Here is a 20387-nt window from a genome sequence, read left to right as displayed (position 1 = left end):
CCTGCAGCCGCCCTTCGCCGACCCAGCTCTAATCTATCTCCCTTCGCCGACCCAGCTCTAATCTATCTCGAGGGTTAAACTTGAATAAATTCAAATTTAAAATTCAAATTTTTTAATTTTTGAATTTTAAGAAGTGAGGGCTCAGAGCAGCGCGCGGGAACCCAGCTGGATAATCCGGTTTACGTCACGAAATCTGATACGAACGCAGCTGCGTGGGTGAAACGGAAGGTTTGCCCGTTGTACGGCGACGTTCGGCCCTGCCTGTAGGAACCCATCTCGCCCTGTAGGCAGAGTGTTGTGCGGGAGATGCGCTCCTTGGAGCACTGCACTCGACTCGATTGGGGTCCATTGTAGCATCTGCGAAGGATGGGCAGTCTAGCAAAGGTTGCCAGACAGTGAGCCGCGTCAAATCCATGAAGTGACTTTTGTGCATAGGACTAAAGCATTTTTAGTGTTAAATAGCACGGTCGGCGGACGACCCGCAAGCTCCTAAGCCCTCTGGGACCACTTCTCGTCGTGAGGCCTTATTAGTTGAGATTAATTGAGGGGCCTTGAGGCAGAGACCCGGGAGCCCATTTCCCGAGGAGTGTACAAGAGTGTGTCCTCACGCGCGCGCGTGGAAAATCTGTTTCGCGTGTGGATTGTGATCGTGCTCAAACGTGTTTACGTAGTTTGGCGTGGACCATTGGGACCATCCTTCAAGAACTACGATGCGACGTGAAGCTGTCCACGGCATTTGACCGTGGTAAACATGCTCTGTCCCAGGGCGCAGCAGCTTTGTGCTCCTTGTGTGGTCGTCGGGTGAAAGACAAACCTATCGCGGCAATAAGTGCACGGCGTGCACGAACAGGCTACACGGTTTAGGCGCATTACAAAGGGACCGTTTCTGCGGTTTAAATCAGCTCCTTGATTTCAGGGTTCATTGCAAGGTTGTGTGTACGCGGCCGCTTTCGGGAAGGAACCGACGCAACGATGTTACGGACCCATCGCCACCCATGAACCCGTCTCCGATATGGCCCCCTGCGCACGATGGCTGATGCCTTTGCTGGTTATGTTTTCCTATGATGGAAATAACCAAGCACAGAAGCGGTATGCGAGTTGCTTTTCCACTGGTAGCCGCAAGTGACCTCTACATGCGCCTCAATATGACTCATGGGTGATGGCGGATTGCAAAGTTGGTTGGTCCTTGGGGTCCTTGTTCCCCGGTCTTCCCTAGGTGTTGTCAAGAAGGTGGGCTGTTGGCATGCTGGAAGCAATGATCTAATGCAGCGTAATCCATGGCATCATGTAAATCCTACTTCGAGAAGAATGAGGTACTGGAAGTAATGCTTCCTGCATGCTTTCGCCACTCTATCTAAGAGAGTGCTGTACACCGGTTTTTTGTACTGTTTACCCATTGAGGGAGTCAATGCCCAAGCTTGAGGTTAATTTTTGTCTTTGCCAACTCGACGAATGTTAACCAGCTCTGCTAACGACTTGCGAGGGATAAGCGCAGTCTAATGTCAGCTGGCCAACAATTTGTTGGGAACGCCAGTGCTATAGTCGAATCCCTTAGGAGCGTTGATGGCAACATTAAGTCGTCTGTGGCGGCCAGCACCACCGGGGCAGTTGCCGCGGTGGTTCGGCAGCCTAGAGCGAGTTCTGCGCCTCGCCGTGAGGAAGCCAGGTATGCTTGGACACACATTTTTCAACCAAATAAGATGTTTCCGTTGCTTTTTGCTTGTTAGGCACGCCTTCTCTGTGGATGCTGCTTAGCGATTTTGCTGAGGCTTCCAACTGTAACGCGGCATGTACGCAGGGCTGTGGATCGCCGGTTTTCAAGTGATGTTGTTGTAACCAGCACGAAACACGTCGCAAAGCCATGGAAGCAGGAACGCGCGGCCATCGAGCGGCGGGTACATTCGCAGACAGGCGAGCAGGGCGGCGAGCTCAGGTTAACGCACGAGCGATTGCAACAGTATGCGGCAGCGCACGCACGGCTCACGGCGCCAGCGCGACCCGGTCCACGCAGCACTGCAGGTAGCACCTTGTTGCGAAAAATAACGAACCTCGCCGCCCTGGTGCCGTCGCTCCCGCAACCCCAGCAGCTCGGGCCCGCGTCCCCAACTGGGGCAGTTGCTGCTGCTGCTGCCGTCGTACGCACCGTCTCATCCGCGCCAGTGTTGTCCCCCGCAGCGCTGGCGGGCGCGCGCCTGGCCGTCACCACCCCGGGCATTCCCCTCCCTGGCATGGGTGCACCTTCTGGGCCGCGCCCCACCTCTGCTCAGCGGCCCCTATCCCCCCGGCAACTGCTCCAGCGGCTCATCAGCTTCCCGCAGGGCCACATGGCACAGCCGCTGCAACAGCAACAACAGCGGCAGCAGGGCGCACCCCCGCCGGATCGAGCTTTCGGGCCCCGCGCCGCAGACTACCCAGCGCGCCACGCCTCCCCCCGCCCCGCCCTCCTAGCCAGCTACAGCTCTGGGGCGAGTAATGGCAATGGCAATGGCGCTGACTACTCCTGGCAGCCGCCACAACATGCGCCACACCCGCCTAACAACGCAAAACAGCGGCTGAATGACCCGCGGGTCATGTCTGGCCGCGGTGGCGGTGCTGCTGCATTGCACACTAACATCTGGATGGCACAGCAGCAGCAGCAGCAGCACACGCAGCAGAGTATACCGGACAGTCCGTTGAGTTCCCCAGCTGGTCTCCGGCCAGGGCAGGGCCAGGATTATCACGGGCAAGGGCACGGGCAGCACGACTGGGAGGTGTTGCACAGTCCCGGGTGGGGGGAGTCTGCGGCCGCAGCGGCGGCTACGGGGCAGGGTGGCGCGCGGGACGCGATGTTGAGCAGCCCGTCAGGTTCGCCGCGGTCGAGGTCTCCCACTCCCCTGCTGCCGAGTCCACACCCCCAACCACATCCTCAACCCCAACCACTTCAGCACCCTCAGCCACACGGTAACGACCTACTGCCGGCGCTGCTGCTGCTGCCAACAACACCGCAAACAACGCAGCAGCCGCAGCAGACGCCGCAACTGCAGACTGCAGCGCATGCTGACGGCTGTACACAGCTGAATCAAGACGCGAATACGACCAGTCCCCACCACCATCCCCACCACCACCATCCCCACCACCAGCAGCACCAGCAGCACCAGCAGCAGCGGCCGCCCTCCCCGCAAGACCGGCGGCTCCGGCCCTGGACACCTGGCCCCCGCAGGCGACCTCAGAGCTCCGGTCCCTCGGCATCATCACCCACCCGCTGGCCGGGGGCCCAGCAGCAGCAGCACCAGCCGCAGGGGTTGCTGGCCGGGGGGAAGCCCGGGGCCGGCAATGACGTGGTGGTGGTTGGGTTGCGGGACGTACCGCCCTCCCAACTGCCGTTTGCCCGGGCAGTGGTGCAGCCGGAGGGGGCCGGAGGGGGACCCCGGTTCGAGGGCGGCCTGGTGCGGGCCGGTGGTGGTGGTGGTGGTGGCGGGTCGTCGGATGATGGCACAAACGCGTCCTGGTGGCATGGGGGGTATGGGGCCTGCTCGGAGGCGAGCTACCCGCTGACTGCGGTAAGTGGAGTGGAGTGGAGTGAGGGCGCAGTGGTGCAGGTAGTGGGGGGGGAGTGGGGGACTTGGGCGGGGAGTTGGGATAGCGGGGGGAGGGGTGGTGGTGTGTGGGGGGGGGAGGAAAGAGGGGTATTGATCAGCGCGGTCGGCTGTCGGGTGCCGGTGTGTGAGGCTGGGTTAGGGAGCAGTGCGATGGGAAAGTGGCGGGATGAGGTAGAGGGGGGAAAAAAGGGGGGGCCCAATTGATGGCATGGAAAGAAGGCGCGTGCAAGCACGCACGGGGTGCGACTGGCTGTATGTATGTCATATCCGGCATTTGCTTTACGTCCCGCCTCCCCGTCATGGCCGCCTCATCCGTCTTCAGGTAACGGACCGCAATGCGGTGGGAAGGGGAGAAGACGACATGACCCCCTCAGAGGCGGCCATGTGGCTGTCGAGAATGGCGGAGCTGGAGGCCGAGGTGATGGAGGAGCGCGAATTCAGGTGCGCGGTTGGTTGGTTGGTTGGTTGGTTGGTTAATCGTTGGTCGTACGCGATGTTCGAATGTTGGGAGGTCGGTTTTGTGTTTTTGCGGGTTGAGTCGTGCGACAAGTGGGGCAGGAGAGGGGGGTCGTGTGAATGAGCCCCGCACGGAAAGGCGGTCTGCTTTCGGGTACGCAAACGCAAACCGTCGTACCACCTTCGTGCCCGTGTCTCTGTCGTACCTACCACAACCCATGCGGGTGCCCCCAAGCCATGAAGGGGACGCTCCCTGCTCCCCGCATAGTGTACGGATTCGACCGAAGGGGTTGTATCTCGCAGCTGCTCTGAAGGGGGTGGAAGTCCCCCCAAAGTATAGCAGTACAGCTCCCTCAACAACGCTCACACGGACAGATAGGGAGACAGACACACAAACACACAAACACACAGACAAACAATCAAAAGTGTAGCTCCCCTTGGACATACAAGCTTGTTATACACCGCGATTTGAGGACATCAAGCTGTAGGACCAGAGTGGGGTGTGGGGGGGAACATGTCGCTGGATGGACGCGCCAACGGAGGCGGCCGAGAGGGGGTCGTTACGTAGCAGCCAGGAGGGGGGTGGAAGTGGGGAGATGAGCCTCCGCTCCCCCCCCTTCCCCACACCTCATTGTACCTGTCCTATATCGAGTCCTCACCCCACCCCACCTCACCTCACCTCACCTCACCTCACCTCACCCCACCTCACCTCACCTCACCTCACCTCACCTCACCCCACCTCACCACCCCACCCGACCTCACCCCACCTCCCGGACTTACGCTCCAGGCGAAAGTACGAGGAGGAGATCCGGATGCTCGCGGCCGCCGCCACAGCGGGGGGCCGCGGAGGGAGACCCTCCGGCGGGGGACCCATGCTTTGGCAAACCACAGCCGGCAGGGTGGTCTCGGGCGCACGGGCCGCTGCGGCGGCAGTGATGCGCCACAAGTCCGGGCTGCCGCCCTGAGGGCACCAACACCCCCCCTCCTCCTCCTCCGCCTCCTCCTCCTCCCCCTCCTCCTCCTCCTGGTCCCTAGGGACACAGCTGCGTGACCCTACCTGAGGATGACACCTCGCGTTCCTCGTGTGGGATATCTGGACGGACCGGCGTCCCGACAGAGGACTCTCCCCCCTCCCCCTCGCTGCTAAAACCCCTCCTGCCAGATGGACTTTGTTCGTTTTGTATGTCTTGTCCGGGCTCTGTATCGGTTTCCCTGCCCCGCAGTCGTCTGAGAGCTGTCTTCCGCTGCGGCTCATGACACAGTCGCTGCTGCTGCGTTTGGCCTGCTGCGTTGCTGGGGTGCTGGCCGTTGCGCCAGGCACTCTCATACCCGCCCCGTCCCGCCCCTGTCCTGTCCTGTTCTACTGAGAAGCGGGTGGCGGGAAGGGCCGGGTAGTGTGTCGGAGAGCAACGCGCACTGCGACCTTCGAATGGCGGAGGCGAAAGCCTAAGTTATGGCCCTAAACCTGCAGGGGTGTCGTACCCCGCAGGGTTATGTACGTCTCTTATCCTGGATGGCTCCTGCGATCCGCATGCAAGCATGTGTGGTCTCATGTGGGTCAGTGCTTGGAGTGTGAATGTATGTATGCATATGTTAAATGGTACTGCACTGCGAGCGTGTGTGTGGGGGGGTTGGGGTGGGGGGTCGGGGAGGAGGGGCGTTACACTGGGCCGCGTGATCTGCGCCTCGATCCGGTGGTGGTGCGGTTGGCGGGTTGGTTGGCGGGTTTCGGTGCGGACGGGGCCTTCATCACGTGTGGGAGTCGATCGACGCGGTGCAGGACTCTGCTGCCTGCTGCGCCATGCTATTGTGCAGGTTTGCACGGGGGAGGTCCAGAGAGTTCGTGGTGAGAGGTGGGGAAGATGTACGCCCGGTTACAAGTTGGGCAGGGGTACACAAACACGGCCACTCGGTAGTGCTGCTGCGTGGCTGCTGCGGGGACTTGGTGTGCATTTTACTGTGTGACGAGGGAGTGAGGTGAGGTAGGGCAGGGGTAGGTAAGAGCGCGCCGGCCGCTGCGGGCGGATTGTGGTGGTGCAGTTCGTTGTGGTCCTGGTATCCGTCCATGGGCCCCCTCCCCCAATGGCTTTTACGGACACCCCCGCACAAGTTCTTGTGCGGAGCTTGTAAACTTGTATACATGTGCGCATGATGTGAAGGTTGAGAGAGCGGGGGAGTGGGTAGCTGTGGCGGTGGCAGCAGCGGGGAAGGGGGTGAGTGGCGGGAGGAACGACGCGCGGTGGACAGGATGAGAAGAGTCGGGGGCAGCGAGGGGAGAGGCGGATACTTGGGGGGGGGAGGAAAGGTCGGAAAGCAATGGCGCGGATAACTTGGGTCATTTAATGGCAGTCTTAGCTACGTGGCAGGTGTACGGCATGCGGTGCGTGCTTCGGAGCGACTGTTGGCGTGTCTGGGCAGGGCCCCCCGTAACTGTACGACTAGTTCAATCGAGGTCCATAACTGTACGATTAGTTCAATCGAGGTCCATAACTGTACGATTAGTTCAATCGAGGTCCATAACTGTACACGCCAGTGCGGTGCTGCTTGGTGAAACGTTTTTGGGGGTTGCGGGTTCCACATTGACAAAGCTAAACGCTGAAGAACTGCTGCCGGGTGGTGGAATCTGTTGGCGGGAGGTGGGAGATGGGAGATCGGGGGGTGTAGCATACCCCACGTTTTATTACGATCTGCCGCAGCGGGCCGGAACACCGAGGGGGGTTCTTACCCATACCTACATTTTGCGCATAGCTGCATGTCACGTCGACGCACGGTATCTATCTGTTAGGGATTAGTAGACATCAAACACGCCGGTAGCAGCTCTTATTTCTATCGCACGACAATTGATGCGCGCGCGGTCCGGCGTTACTATTGCTGTCGTATTGTTGCCGTACGGGCAATACGCCAGCAAGTGGCGACGGAAAGAAGCCCAGTGCCGCGGGTTTTTTCTTTTTTTTCCCCTTATTTATTCAAGTGGACTGTGCACCTTAACGTGCCTACCCCACAATCCACGACCTAGCTAGGTGATGCAGTACTGGGACCGAAGGGAGCATGAATAGGGGGATGGCGGCGTATGTTGGTAGACGTGTGTACGGGGCCCGCAGACGTGCATGGCGGGGGTTGGGGAACAGCGTGGGCAAGGATGTAGGAGTAGCGGGTAGTGGCGCCCTGCGGGAATTACTGAATTTTAGTTGAACAGGAAACCGGACGTGAGGGCGAGGTCCCGGCCGGCCTGCCTTTCCCAGTGTGATTTAGTCATCGCATGTTGATGCCTTTATGGGTATGATTATTGCCTGCCTAGCCTAGCCTAGCCTAAGCCTCGGTAGCATCCATGGACAGGAACGAACAAAGGAGGCATGTCTGTATATGTATAGCATAGGTCGGCATTGTCGTACAGGATCGATAAGGCCACTCTCGGTTGGGATTGGCAACCCCGGCATCAGCGGTCAATGGGGTGGGGCGCCGATTTAACTTCTCTGCTTATGTAAATAACTGCATCGTTGCAAGCGGGGCCAGCGGGGCCGGCGGCCACGTTGTCATGTATCGCCCACTCTACCGCCCGTGCATGAGTCATGTGCACCAACCTCTTGTTTCTCTCGGCTCTCCAAGCATGAGGCCGTATCACCCGGCCTGCAGGTATATTTATAGTACTTTGCTAGCCTGGAATTGCTTGTGCATGTAGTAGATGGCCAAAACGCTTAAGATGCTGACGGAGCGCGTTGCTGTCTCTTTTGCTGACGGTTTGCGTGCGTACTGTACGACAGCTACTACAGTCCTCCACCTCAGGACGGATCTGCGCATCTGAGTGAGGCCCTTACAGCGACACACCCGCCTGCCGATCGTCTTGATAGTGAGATTGGAAGCTGTACAGGCGCGTGAGTGTACAGTCCAACGTGCAGCTGACAGTCAAACAGCTGTACGTCGGAACGACGACGTGCAGTACACGATGCCTGTTCCGAACCTGACTGGCCTTGTTGCCCCTTGTTTGTCATGAAATATAAAGGCAGGTGCATCGGATATAGAGTATGTATGTTGTTACAGGGTGGTTAAGCTTCACCAGCGGCCCCCTTTCCCGAGGCAGAGTATGTCAAAGAAGATGCCGACAAGCCGGGCGAGCTGCTGGTTGTCAGTTTCTATATATGAGAGCGCATCAAACGCGCACATACGATGTTGTAGCAGCAGCTTGCGGCTGTTGCCAGCTGCTGTCTGACTGCTGACGTTTTAGAGTGCAGGTACGAAGCAGCTTGGAACCAACACCAAGGCGGCCTGTAAGCAGAGGGCCCAGGATGCTGAAATTCGGCTGGGACAAGGTCTGCCTCAAGCTTGATGGTATACCTGGTACCTGGTCCAACTGCTGTATGTACGCATTCATATTGAATGCCAGCCTATTGTTGCCGCCGGGAGATTTGTGTCTCTCGCTTTACACTGCGCCTGCCTGCTGCTGCATGCATCGTCCCGCCCGCCCAGCAGCAGTAGGCCGGCGGCCCCAAACAGATATAATAAGAGCCGTATGTTTTGTGCAGGTTTGTGCAAATACATCAAACCTCAGTCAGATCCTTTTGCTACTCCAGGTAAACCGCCTCCTATCTTCGGAGAACAGAAAGACGCACCAAGACAATCTACGGCTAAACAACTGGCCTTTCCTTTCATCGCTCTTAGAACTCATGACAACAGCAGCTGCAGCATCTCTCTCGCTCGCTGCATAGCAGCATGTAGCAGCATGTAATAAAGACATATCGATCTTCTATCAGGCCAACAATACTCATCGCAACGCAATGTTGCACACAACTAAGCGCAACAGGCTATTTGCGTGACATAATAAACGCTGTATGCATTATTGGTCGGGAATATTTAAGTCGAGGGCGCACGGGGAGACGTCTCCGGGAGTTGACCACTCGCTCGATCTCCAAGCTAGCCTAAGTATGCACACATGCCGTGGCCGTGCTATACATTTTTTCGAATTACGTTCACACACCAGGTAGGGTGCTAATTCCCGCACCCATCCATGCATTTATAGAAACTGGCAGACGCACGAAATACGTACATACATACAGACAGCAGCTGAGGTTCCGCCGCCGGCGGCTACACAGCACATATACATGTAATTATGATGCAGCCACGCATGTATGCCTTACTACTCAAGCCGGCCCGCAGCTCCGTTTTCAGGCTTGGATCTCTGTGCGGTCGCGATCCTCGTACTCCTTAAGAACCTTCTTCCGCATGTCCCTGGTGTATATCGTCGGCAGTCGGCATTCAAGGAAATAGCATCAGGGAGCGAGAATTGTCACATACATACCGCACGCACCTATGTATGCACGTATGTACATAATCATTCAGTGCACCACAAAAAGGATATGACCGAGAATTTCATGGATTCATGATGCATGTCCGGGTCTGCCGCAGAACAGCAATAGCACCTATGTATGTATGTACGCCGCACGCCCCATCGCATGCATGCGTGCCTGTGTGGTGCATGCAACAGAGCACAAGAGTAACTCACAGCCCGCTAAGCATCTTTTACAGACAACAATATTGTCAATGCACGATAATCACGCACCCGTATGTTAGGTCGGTGTCCGGTGTGAAAAGGTGTAGGCTCCCGTCCTCAATGTAGTCAAAGTATGGCCACACAATTCTGTCCTCCTCGTCGTACCTGCATGCGGCGTTATATAAATATGTAAATGGTTATAAACTACTTCTCGCCAGATAGAGGCGGTTCACGAGCTTCCGGGTTCGCTGCTGTGGCTCGCTAGCCGAACACATGCTGCTGACGGTGGCTGGATCCAGCAGGCAACTCTATGTTACTCAGCAGCGGTGTGTGGTGGTAGGTGATAGGCGGGCCGGTGGGGGTTGGGGAACCGAAGGACTAAGCTAAAACCCTGCTCCAGCTGCTGTATACCTTCCTGGAAAAGTGAAATACTCTTTTAACTTTAACCGTAGATCGTGTTCTAGCATGATTATATGGACGGTCGTTCCTGTCTAATACACCGTCGTCGGTGGGATCGGGATCTCTGTGCCTGGACGTGCCTGCCTACAGGAGTACGACTGATTATTGCACGTGCGTACAAATCCACACGCACGCACGCATGTCGTCGTCGACATGTGTGTGAGTATTACTCCTTCTGCAGTTGCGTTACTTTCCGAAGTTTTAACGGACCCATACGAGCCCTGAGGGGCCCCAAGGTCCAGCCTAAGGGCTGTCGATAAAAGGATAAAAGAAAAAAGAAAAACGCAACTATATATATTATATCCTATTATTTAGCATGCGTCCCGCGTCAGATCAATGCGTCTCTACTTATTGCCGATAGGTACGTACAGATGTAGACAGATGTGCGTGGTGATGAGCACCGGCGTTGTGTCGTACTTACTTGTAACACTGAAGCGTTGCGCAGAAGTTCCCGCGGTCTTTAGCCTTGTTTTTTAGCTGATGGCACTGATACCAGTTGGCGTCCATCCACGTCACATCGCCCTTGACGAGCTCTACCTCCGTGAGGGGCAGGATCTCCCGCGCACTGCTGCTGCTGCTGCTGCTGCTGTTAGCGTTGTCGTCGGCGAGATCCTGCCGCCACCGCCGCCGCCGCCGCCGCCGATGCCGACGCGGTTGCGTTGCATTGCATGATTAATGGAACGAATTCGTCAGTTGCCGCCAGGACGCACGTACATGTGCATGCCATGTACATACGTTGGATATGCTATGAGAATCCAGCACATGCTCATCAAATATTGGATCAATACACTGTGTATGTATGTATGTCAATGTACATCCATCTGCTGCCTCCGCAGCACGACATGGTGACATACACACACACACACGCCCGCATACGTACGATCGCGGCGTGGAGCTGAACATAGCAGTAAGAATGCGGGCACACACAGCGTCTGTAAAGTTGTTACGGTCTACCGGTCATGCCTTAGTACAGTGGATGCGCGGCTCCTAAAACTTACATGCTGTAGCTCAAGGACCGTACGAAGTTCTTGGTGATGGCGTACTATGTGTATGCGCCCTGTGCGTATCCGCCGTGTTCGTGGGTTCATGGAGTTTTAGGGCTTCATTAGCTCGTTAGCGTGTTCATCGCCGCGTACGTACATGTTGTCTAGCTACGCATGCACGTACATACGTACATACGCACCTCGGCGAGCTCGTTATGGACTTGCACCGAGATCGAGCCGTGGAGCACCCGAATGACCGCACACACGTTGCCGTGGTTGTGTATGGGAGACTTGCTATTGCCTGATGGGGATGGCAGCCGCCATGCAAGTGACGATGTAACACAGCAAAGGCGTAACCCGGGATGCTCTGATTGGCTTTTTGCGTCGTTACAGATGAACGAAGATGACATACACAAAATTGCGGTGTCCGGTCGTTCAGCCACCCATAAGTATAGAATCGAGTGCGAACTGTCAACGATGGGAGATGGCTGCAGCCAGCTGGGTGAGCTCCGGTGCGTGCACGAAGCCGTTCGCGAACGAAATAAAGGAAAAGCGACCAGCAGCAAGCAAGCAGGCTTGACCACCATGTGTGAACGCAAAACGGTATAACAATGCATGCATGCGAGTTTACTATACTATACTACACTATACTATACATATAGTATATGTGTGTGCAACGAAACTTCACCTGCTGTGAATGGACACCGCCCGTATTCATACTGTCACTTACTGAGTACTTAATAATTAGTAATTAATTGCATCATATACACGTGCATGTACGATAATAATTTGTACCCACGCACCGGGCCAGATTTCCACGACGTACGGAATGCCTGGCCCATCGCCCAGCTCGTTGCCCAGAGTGATTCGGAGGTAGCCAAATTCCTGATGATGATTGTGATGGTGCGGGAGTTGAGTTGAACGACAATATACATCGCATATATACGTACGTGTAATGTATTATGCATATACAGGCAGGGCTGCTAGTAACAGCAGCAGCGACATGTACCATATATAATGTGCGTTATTATGGCACATGCATAATAACGCAAGAAAGCGCGTCTGTATGTCTGTATGTCTGTATGTAAGCGTGCTTCCAAGCGTTGCAAACAGCAGGCTGCTGCTTTCTGCACCTGGCACACACCTTGTCTTTCTTACTAAGGATTTCATATAGCGTCTTGCCGGGTGTCACAATGCTGTAGCGAATAGCGTTCACAAGCTCGTCGTCCAGCGCGATACCACTGCCTGCAACAAACAGGATTTTTTTATCGAGGGGTCGGTTATTATGTAGCTGCACAGTAGCTAGGGGTGAAAAAGAAGTAAGTACGTAAGTACACACAGCGGCTTGAGGCTGCTGCTGGTTAGAAAATGGATGGATGGGGTCTAGGCACGAAAGCAATAAATCGGCGTGTTTCCTTTCCTCCTGGTTATTATTGATTGAATCTCGCAGTGCGTTGACCATACTTTCCCTAGCGTAGTTGGTCACATGTATGTTTACGTGCGTGCGTGCGTGCGTGCGTGCAAGTAAAAAGCACACGTGCAGCTCTCCGTCTTTGCCAGCTAACTGAACGGCCACCTTTATCATCGCAACTTAGAACCGAGGTGAAGGACTCAGCCCCCCTCACAGACTCCTCCTGGCAAACCTGGATGCGCTGATGCGCACCTACCCATCTAATTAAAGTATGCCGTTCGAATGAAGAACGGCCGTTCGTTCGCTCGCGCACGCACTCGGAGCGGAAATTACAGGGAAATAGGTACGTGCTCTCAACTTCGGTAGATTTATGCTTCTCCGCAGACAGACAGACAGACGTACACGCAGCAGTGCAATGACGGAGTGGGCACTCAACATGTGTTATTTATTTGCCACACACAACACTGCGTCTGGCTACTATGCACCTGTGACATTGCGGTACAGGACCTGGCACGCGGCCGGCAGGTCCGCACTGAAGGTGAACTGGGGGTTATCCAGGTCGTCCAGCGTGAGCTGGGCGGAGTCCTTCACCTTGGGAGGCCGGTTCTTAGTCAGGGGAAGCCGGTCGAACTGGACACGCGGCCGGGCGGCATCCACTCCAACAAGGGGTTTATCCCCGCCGCTGGGAAAGGGCGTGGCGGTCAACGTCGCCTGCATATGCATGCATGCGGGCCATCGCGTAGTCAGCACTAATCATGCAACATGTGTCCGTGGGTAGATATTTCTATGTGATTGGAGCAAGAGCAGATGTCGAGCATAGAGATGGAGACTCCGACAGAAAGCGAACGTGACGTACGCACGTGCGTTAATTAGTTCGTCCTTCATAGCATTTAGGCGCATTCACATGTATGCACGTGCATGGCGGCAGTAACTGCAACCCCCCTAAGCGCAGGTTGGAAGAGACGACAACGCAAGCACGGCGGCTCGCCTAAAAACATGCTAATTGAGGGGCGGGATCGATCGATCGGCGGCTCTTTCTCTCTTACTAAAAGTGTTGGCATATACACCGAAATAAGCAAGAATACTCATATTATACGCTAGTATTAGTGACATGCATGACAATAGGAGTGACATGATGGCATACCGACGTACATACCATCTTGACACCGCTGCCAAAGAGCTGCTCTGCGGTGTCTTTGTCCAAGTCCAGATCCCACGTCATCTCTGTGGTCTCCTCCATATGGTACCCCCTGCCGTACTTGATGCACTTGTGCGCTCGGTCGTACGACAGCCAATAGGTGCGATTGCTGGGCCGCAACGCCACGGCAAAGGCTTTGGCTGGCTTCAGCACTGCGATGCATTGTACATCGGCAGCAAGCAATGGCATGTGAATGTTGATATATGCCCATGCATACCCATATCTCTAGCACACATCGACCACTGCCACTACTGCGACTGACAGCTGCTGTATGTAACGACTCGCTTACCGGCGAGTTGCTGATCGGGCATACAAAATCACGTTAAGAAAGATTGTTCAATCCGATGCCAGCAGAATGATTAGAATGAGCAATGGCGTCGCATGTTTGACCGCCGTATACGGGTAGAGGTGGTATGTAATAATAGGGATGCATAGATCGATTAAGGGCGTGAGCCAACACGCCGCAGCGCCGATCGCACGTACGTATGCACCCCTCTATCTTTCATGACATATTTTCGCCCACTACGTACCATACCGTCACTCAGGGAGTAGGGCTGATGATGACCTGTGACATACTAACTTTAGTAGCTTGGTACACAACACGGCACACATATCAACTACAAATGCACGCGAAGCGCTCGACCAGTATCTCGAGAAGGCCTTTTCATCACCGGCCGGCTACTACACTAACCTTCAATTGTGCGCGGCTCCAGCTTCTGACGCTGCTCCGGCTGGCCGCCAGTGCCGGGCTTGCACAAGAATAGCTCTACGGAGTACCCTTCGGGGGCCTTAGGAGTGTGCACCGAGAGCAAAAGGGAGGGCTTGGAGCTGTAGCAAACCGATAGCGCGTTGCCAGTAATGTCGACAACAGGAGCGGCGCGGTTCGTCTGCTGTCCGATTTGATCACTGGCAGAGTCAGAGGGGTGGTGCTGATGGCCCCCATTTCCGTTCTGCTGGCCGTTATCGGCAGTCTCTGCTGCTGGCGTGCCGTCGTCGCCATCGCCGTTGTCAGCTGCCGGCTGGTGTTGCTGAATAATGTGCTGAGTGTTCAGAACGTCGTCGCTCTGCCATATCCTGGCCTGTGACAGCAGCACACAGTGGATGAATGAACGTGCTGAAGCAAGCACATACTCACACACACTACGTACGTACGTATGTACATATGTATGTAGCATATGGGGCGAGCTAGCTTAGGAAAGCCCGAGATAGAACCCGGCTGCCCCAAACCCAAATAAGACCCTACGTATATATATGCAAAAATTATGGCTAATAAATAGCGAGGCCAAAACGCGTGTTAGAAAAACACAACCATACTATGTATGTACGCTTCTGTATAGTATGTTGACGAGACAGCTGACCGACTGACCTCAAACGCCGTTTGCTTGTCCGTGAGGTTGAACACGAGCACCCCACCGGCGTTTGTCGCAAGGGGCCCAAACCAAGCTGGGGGCGGGGCTGCAACTGCGGATGCCAGCAGCAGCTGCTTTCCCCCCGCCGCGGTCCGGCGGGCAGGGTGATTGTGGCGGTCATCAAGCCTGCTAGCAGCCTGTTGATAAGTGATGATCGCAAGCATGCGAAATAGATATAGATGTAAGCAAGGGACGCTCGAAGGGATCGAATGGTAGGTATAAGTGCATAAGTGCGTTATACATACATGGGTAAAATGCCACAATGCGTGTGATAGCTAGCTGGCTGGACGCCGGGGAATGCCGGTAGAACACTTTATTGCATGTTTGAGGCTGGTGTGTCTGCTTGTTATATCACGATTTTTGCCCGGAATACTACGCTAACGCTGTATCCCAGCTGCGTGCTGCCAGCACTCACGGACGGATGCACTTAAAACCCATAGCAAAAATAGTCATGCATGCCCGACGGCATGCAAACGTTCGACGTTTAAACATACGTCCTACCTAACAAACGTGCGTATGCATGCGGCCCTGCGTGCCCCTGCTGAGTTGCAGACAGCAACGGAACATTATTATAGCACATTTGTTTTCCCGTGAACCAGGAAGCAGCTAATAACCATCAAGCAAGTGCATGCACCAACCATCACACATGCATCGTTAGCTTCTTGCATGATCTGTCTAATGCCTTCGCTCGTCTGCTCGTCTAATTATCCGCTATAGATCGTGTCCTGCTGGTATAGTTGATAGGAGCCGTCGTTATCGATTATTATAGTAGGCATGATCTGTAGACAATACAAATCTTACAACAGACGTTTCCTGCCGAAAACTGACACTTCCTTCATTCGTCGACCGCCGGATGGTACGCGCACGTTACGTACCTGCGTCAGCACCGTGAGCACTGTGCGTGCGAAGGCCAGGGACGCCGGTGCGGACGCAGCCGTCATATTACAGTGAGGAAGCTGCGTGACCGACTGCATGACATCTCGCAAGGGCTGTGACGCAGGATACATGGTCGTCACCGCTTTTAATGCCTTTACTTGCTTTTCAGATTACTGTTCGCAAATGCAATTACGAGGCGAACGTACGCAGCACTACAGTATGGGAACCTGTGGGCAAGTTAATTCGATTGGTGATGCTGAGGTAATTATATATATGGTATGTCAAGCGGTTTTTATGCATTCTGCTATTTTTGTTAGTTACACGTACAGCTTTCTGAGAAACGCACCATGTACATGCTGCCCCGTTCGGAAGCTTCCGCGCGCCTGCCGACCATGCCCACTTCCGTTGACAATCCTAAATGTACATTCATGACATATTTCCGAATTTAAGGGATTTGATTCATTCGTGTATCGCGCTGGAAGATTAAGATTATGTCGTAGATGGGAGTAGTTTCAGGGGGGTTGCTTCGTTCCTCAAAAGGCACCTATAGGTTTGTCCGCTCATTTATGAAATGCTAACATTTACTCTGTTGTGTTGTGGCCGACATTCATATACCAGAGAATGGTAACAGCCGAAATCGGACCCTACGGGGTCCGGTACTTTGCTGGTCTTAACAGGTCTTAACATACTCCCTGCAACCCATCCTGCGGCCCGGGCCTACAACACAGGCGGCTCACCACCCATCACTCGGTCCCACCAGACATGTGGAGGGCCCTAAAAGGCTCGAACGTCACAGCAGCTGTGCCTAGAATCCCTTTCATACTCCATTATTATTGCATTATTGAACTCAACTTCCGGGCGATAAGTCTGTTTTTTTTATACTATGCCCTTATGCACTTAATCCTTCTTATCAAAAAGTGGTACCTACAGCTTTGGATTGAAACCAAACATAGTCGTCACCAACTACAGCGTGCTTGGATTTGCACATGTGGTTTATAAGAAGTTGATGACAGATAACATCCAACTAATTTTCTGCATGCCCATTTCCTCATGTTTTGTGTTTTACTTCGTATGCTTTCGTTTCTTCGGATGCCGTCCTTGCTTCCCGCTTATTATTAAGTACAGCTGAACTACCGGTGAAGAACCTATGAGCACAATAACACAAATGGAAAGATAGAATGCGAAGAAAGGTTGTTTCCAGAAGTGGGAGGTTGACCGATCTCTGCCGCCCCCGTCATGTAACGACACCAAATCCCGATCAGGAGCTCACTCGCTTTAGTGAATACATTGAACAGTTCTGAAAGTGATTTCAAAGAGTTAAACGTTGGAAGATGTAACAATCGGGACACAGCAGAGGACATCGTCGACACCTAAAATGGCAACGGTGACAAATGGAATGACTGCCGAGAACGGGCGAGGAACTAGCGAAGATGACGAGTCCCCATAGTCCTTGGTTTGTTAAAACGCTGTTGGATCCGACACAAGCAATTTTAGGCAAGAAGGAACATGAGCGAAGGAGGAGATTGGACGAGCGATTGCGGACGTGCGTAGAATATGCTTCGACTTTTCGGAGCGAAGTATGTGGTCTGGTCTGGTGGCGCCTTCGTGTATATGAAGGTTCCGGGTTCGATTCCTGGTCAGACCCCCGACATTGTTCGGGAGGTCTAGGTTTACTAACGCTGCTGAGGTGTAGAGATGAGGTCTAGTTGATGGACTAAGTTTCGCATGCTGAGATGGTGGTGGTGGCTGATCTGTCTCTACGGATGTTAGGTGACTGGATGAGGAGGGGTCTAGTTGGCAGGACCCAAACCGCCGTCGGTCGTACGGTGTAATCAACTTTCAATACATATAGTCCATGGCCTCCCGGCTTTGACGGACCCCCCCGCACTCGTGCGGCACTTGTAACTTGTAACTTGTAAAGATATCGAGTGTAGAGATAGGCAAATTTGGAAGGAACTGCCGTAGTGCGTGGAAGCATGCATGTGCCGGGCCGGACCGCACTACAGCGGGGGACTCCAAGCTTCTACTTTGGTCGCACAGACGCGTTACTTCTTAGACTGCCGTGTTTTGACTATTACCAAGAGGTGCAGGGACAGTGACCTCTAGCTGTCAGCTGTCATCACTGTCGGCCACTAGTGCAATTTTCGCAATGTAAGCAATGACGCTACCGATAACCAGTTACCAGTTACCAGTTACCAGTTACCGTTACCCGTTATCAGGTGCCACTTACCAGTTGCCGTTACCAGTTACCAGTTATCAGTTACCAGTTGCGCATAAGTGGGGGGGTGTCGTAAAAGCGGGGGGGACCATGGACGGTAAATCGTTTGTAGTGTGGTTACGTGGTGGACCATCATCGTCCTCCCTCGTCCGCTTAAGCACGCAGCGCCTTAGAGAAACGTGCCAGGTCTCCCAGACTTCCGAGAGGAACCTGGCTAATGCCAGGGCTGGGGCCTCGGTCCTAATCGTGTGCATGTCGTGCCCTTGAAACGCAAGGTCACGTTCATATTTAGCCCGTGTACTAGTGTAAGCCGGGCATTCCACAAAAACATGCATTTCATTTTCAACCGCCCCCCAGATAACCATTCATGGATTCTGGCACGATATCACTGAGATGAAAGAGATGAGAGTCACATGCATGCGGCTGCAACAGCAGGAGGTCCACTTGTACGTGTGCATGCATGTCTGGGTACATGTGCATGGGTAGTTGGAGTCACGCACCCCCAACCCTGTAACACACATGCACATACACACATATATACACACATACACACACATACACACACATACACACACATACACACATACACACACATACACACACATACACACACATACACACACATACACACACATACACACACATACACACACACACACATACACACACATACACACACATACACACACATACACACACATACACACACATACACACACATACACACACATACACACACATACACACACATACACACACATACACACACATACACACACATACACACACATACACACACATACACACACATACACACACATACACACACATACACACACATACACACACATACACACACATACACACACATACACACACATACACACACATACACACATACACACACATACACACACATACACACACATACACACACATACACACACATACACACACATACACACACATACACACACATACACACACATACACACAGATGCATGTGTAGGTATTACGGCGGGAGCCCCGGATAGGAGCCCCGAAAGGAAGTACATACCCCGTCAGGGTGGGTAGGGGGCCATCAGGGGCCGCAACGGAGGACTGCCCCCGTACACTGAACTGCTCTGCACTATTGGGAACCCTAAGACGAAAACGCACACCTGTGCACAGCAATACATACAGCTCACCCCGAAGCTTGAGAGGCTCTGTACGGGGATGGCTCAGCAGTCCACCACGCAAGAGGGTGGTAGCCTGTAGGGCCCCCCCACAAGAAGCAGCAGCCGAACGCTGCTGCCGGTTTCTGAGAGAAACCTCTCAGCAACAGGGCAACAGCAAGCCGCGGCTGAAGACAAGGAGACCTGCGCTAGCCCAAGGCACCCAGTGAGTAAAAACATTACTGACGAAGGAAAACATACGGATGTCTGTGTGTCTGTGTGTCTGTGTGTCTGTGTGTCTGTGTGTCTGTGTGTCTGTGTGTCTGTGTGTCTGTGTGTCTGTGTGTCTGTGTGTCTGTGTGTCTGTGTGTCTGTGTGTCTGTGTGTCTGTGTGTCTGTGTGTCTGTGTGTCTGTGTGTCTGTGTGTCTGTGTGTCTGTGTGTCTGTGTGTCTGTGTGTCTGTGTGTCTGTGTGTCTGTGTGTCTGTGTGTCTGTGTGTCTGTGTGTCTGTGTGTCTGTGTGTCTGTGTGTCTGTGTGTCTGTGTGTCTGTGTGTCTGTGTGTCTGTGTGTCTGTGTGTCTGTGTGTCTGTGTGTCTGTGTGTCTGTGTGTCTGTGTGTCTGTGTGTCTGTGTGTCTGTGTGTCTGTGTGTCTGTGTGTCTGTGTGTCTGTGTGTCTGTGTGTCTGTGTGTCTGTGTGTCTGTGTGTCTGTGTGTCTGTGTGTCTGTGTGTCTGTGTGGCTTTGTTTTGCCTATCTATGCGTCAGGCTGAATGCATGACCGCAGGATGCGCATGTATGTCCGTACCGTACCGTATGCCCGAACATATGTCCGTGCCGTACCTGCTGGTTCCGTCACTCTCCAAAATACGTACATCGGCTACATTAAACATTCTTACTGCTGCTGCTGTTGCTGCTACTGCTGGTGGTGGCCAAGTAAGCCGGCGACTTGGAACGCAGCTGCTCGCTAGGCGATGTTCACATGGGGAGCTCTTCTGCTTAGCTTAGAACTCAGATACATACATGTGCAAGCTTTTAAAATAGAGTTCTGGACGCATCGGACGTGAGGGAACGAGGCTACTGACGTATCTCTTCCTATCCTATAGCAGGGCATGTATAGTAATTGCATTGCCTTTTAATCGGCAAGGGCCATACATGTTGCC

At 54.0% G+C, this 20387-nt stretch overlaps 2 protein-coding genes across 2 annotated transcripts; one reads left to right on the top strand and one right to left on the bottom strand.

The window, feature by feature from the left end:
* Window positions 1-1152: 1152 nt before the first annotated feature.
* Window positions 1153-4999, top strand: VOLCADRAFT_87749 (uncharacterized protein; the record flags this gene model as incomplete). The annotated part of the gene is made up of 5 exons (XM_002947488.1): window positions 1153-1230; window positions 2085-2767; window positions 3200-3539; window positions 3901-4019; window positions 4822-4999. The coding sequence occupies 5 exons, from the start codon at window positions 1153-1155 to the stop codon at window positions 4997-4999; spliced, it is 1398 nt and encodes a 465-aa protein (XP_002947534.1).
* A 1623-nt stretch (window positions 5000-6622) lies between these two features.
* Window positions 6623-16102, bottom strand: VOLCADRAFT_103476 (uncharacterized protein; the record flags this gene model as incomplete). Its single annotated transcript, XM_002947349.1, has 12 exons — window positions 15855-16102; window positions 14937-15116; window positions 14262-14649; window positions 13529-13722; window positions 12858-13083; window positions 12106-12206; window positions 11765-11846; window positions 11162-11262; window positions 10400-10590; window positions 9589-9684; window positions 7860-7945; window positions 6623-6657 (listed from the first exon to the last, which is right to left on the bottom strand). The coding sequence occupies exons 1-12, from the start codon at window positions 15984-15986 to the stop codon at window positions 6623-6625; spliced, it is 1812 nt and encodes a 603-aa protein (XP_002947395.1). The 5' UTR covers window positions 15987-16102.
* Window positions 16103-20387: the final 4285 nt, after the last annotated feature.

Source organism: Volvox carteri, assembly GCF_000143455.1.
Source record: "Volvox carteri f. nagariensis unplaced genomic scaffold VOLCAscaffold_6, whole genome shotgun sequence".
NCBI lineage: Eukaryota > Viridiplantae > Chlorophyta > Chlorophyceae > Chlamydomonadales > Volvocaceae > Volvox > Volvox carteri.
Note: the sequence above shows the minus strand (reverse complement) of the source record. Positions and strands in the feature narration are given on the sequence as shown.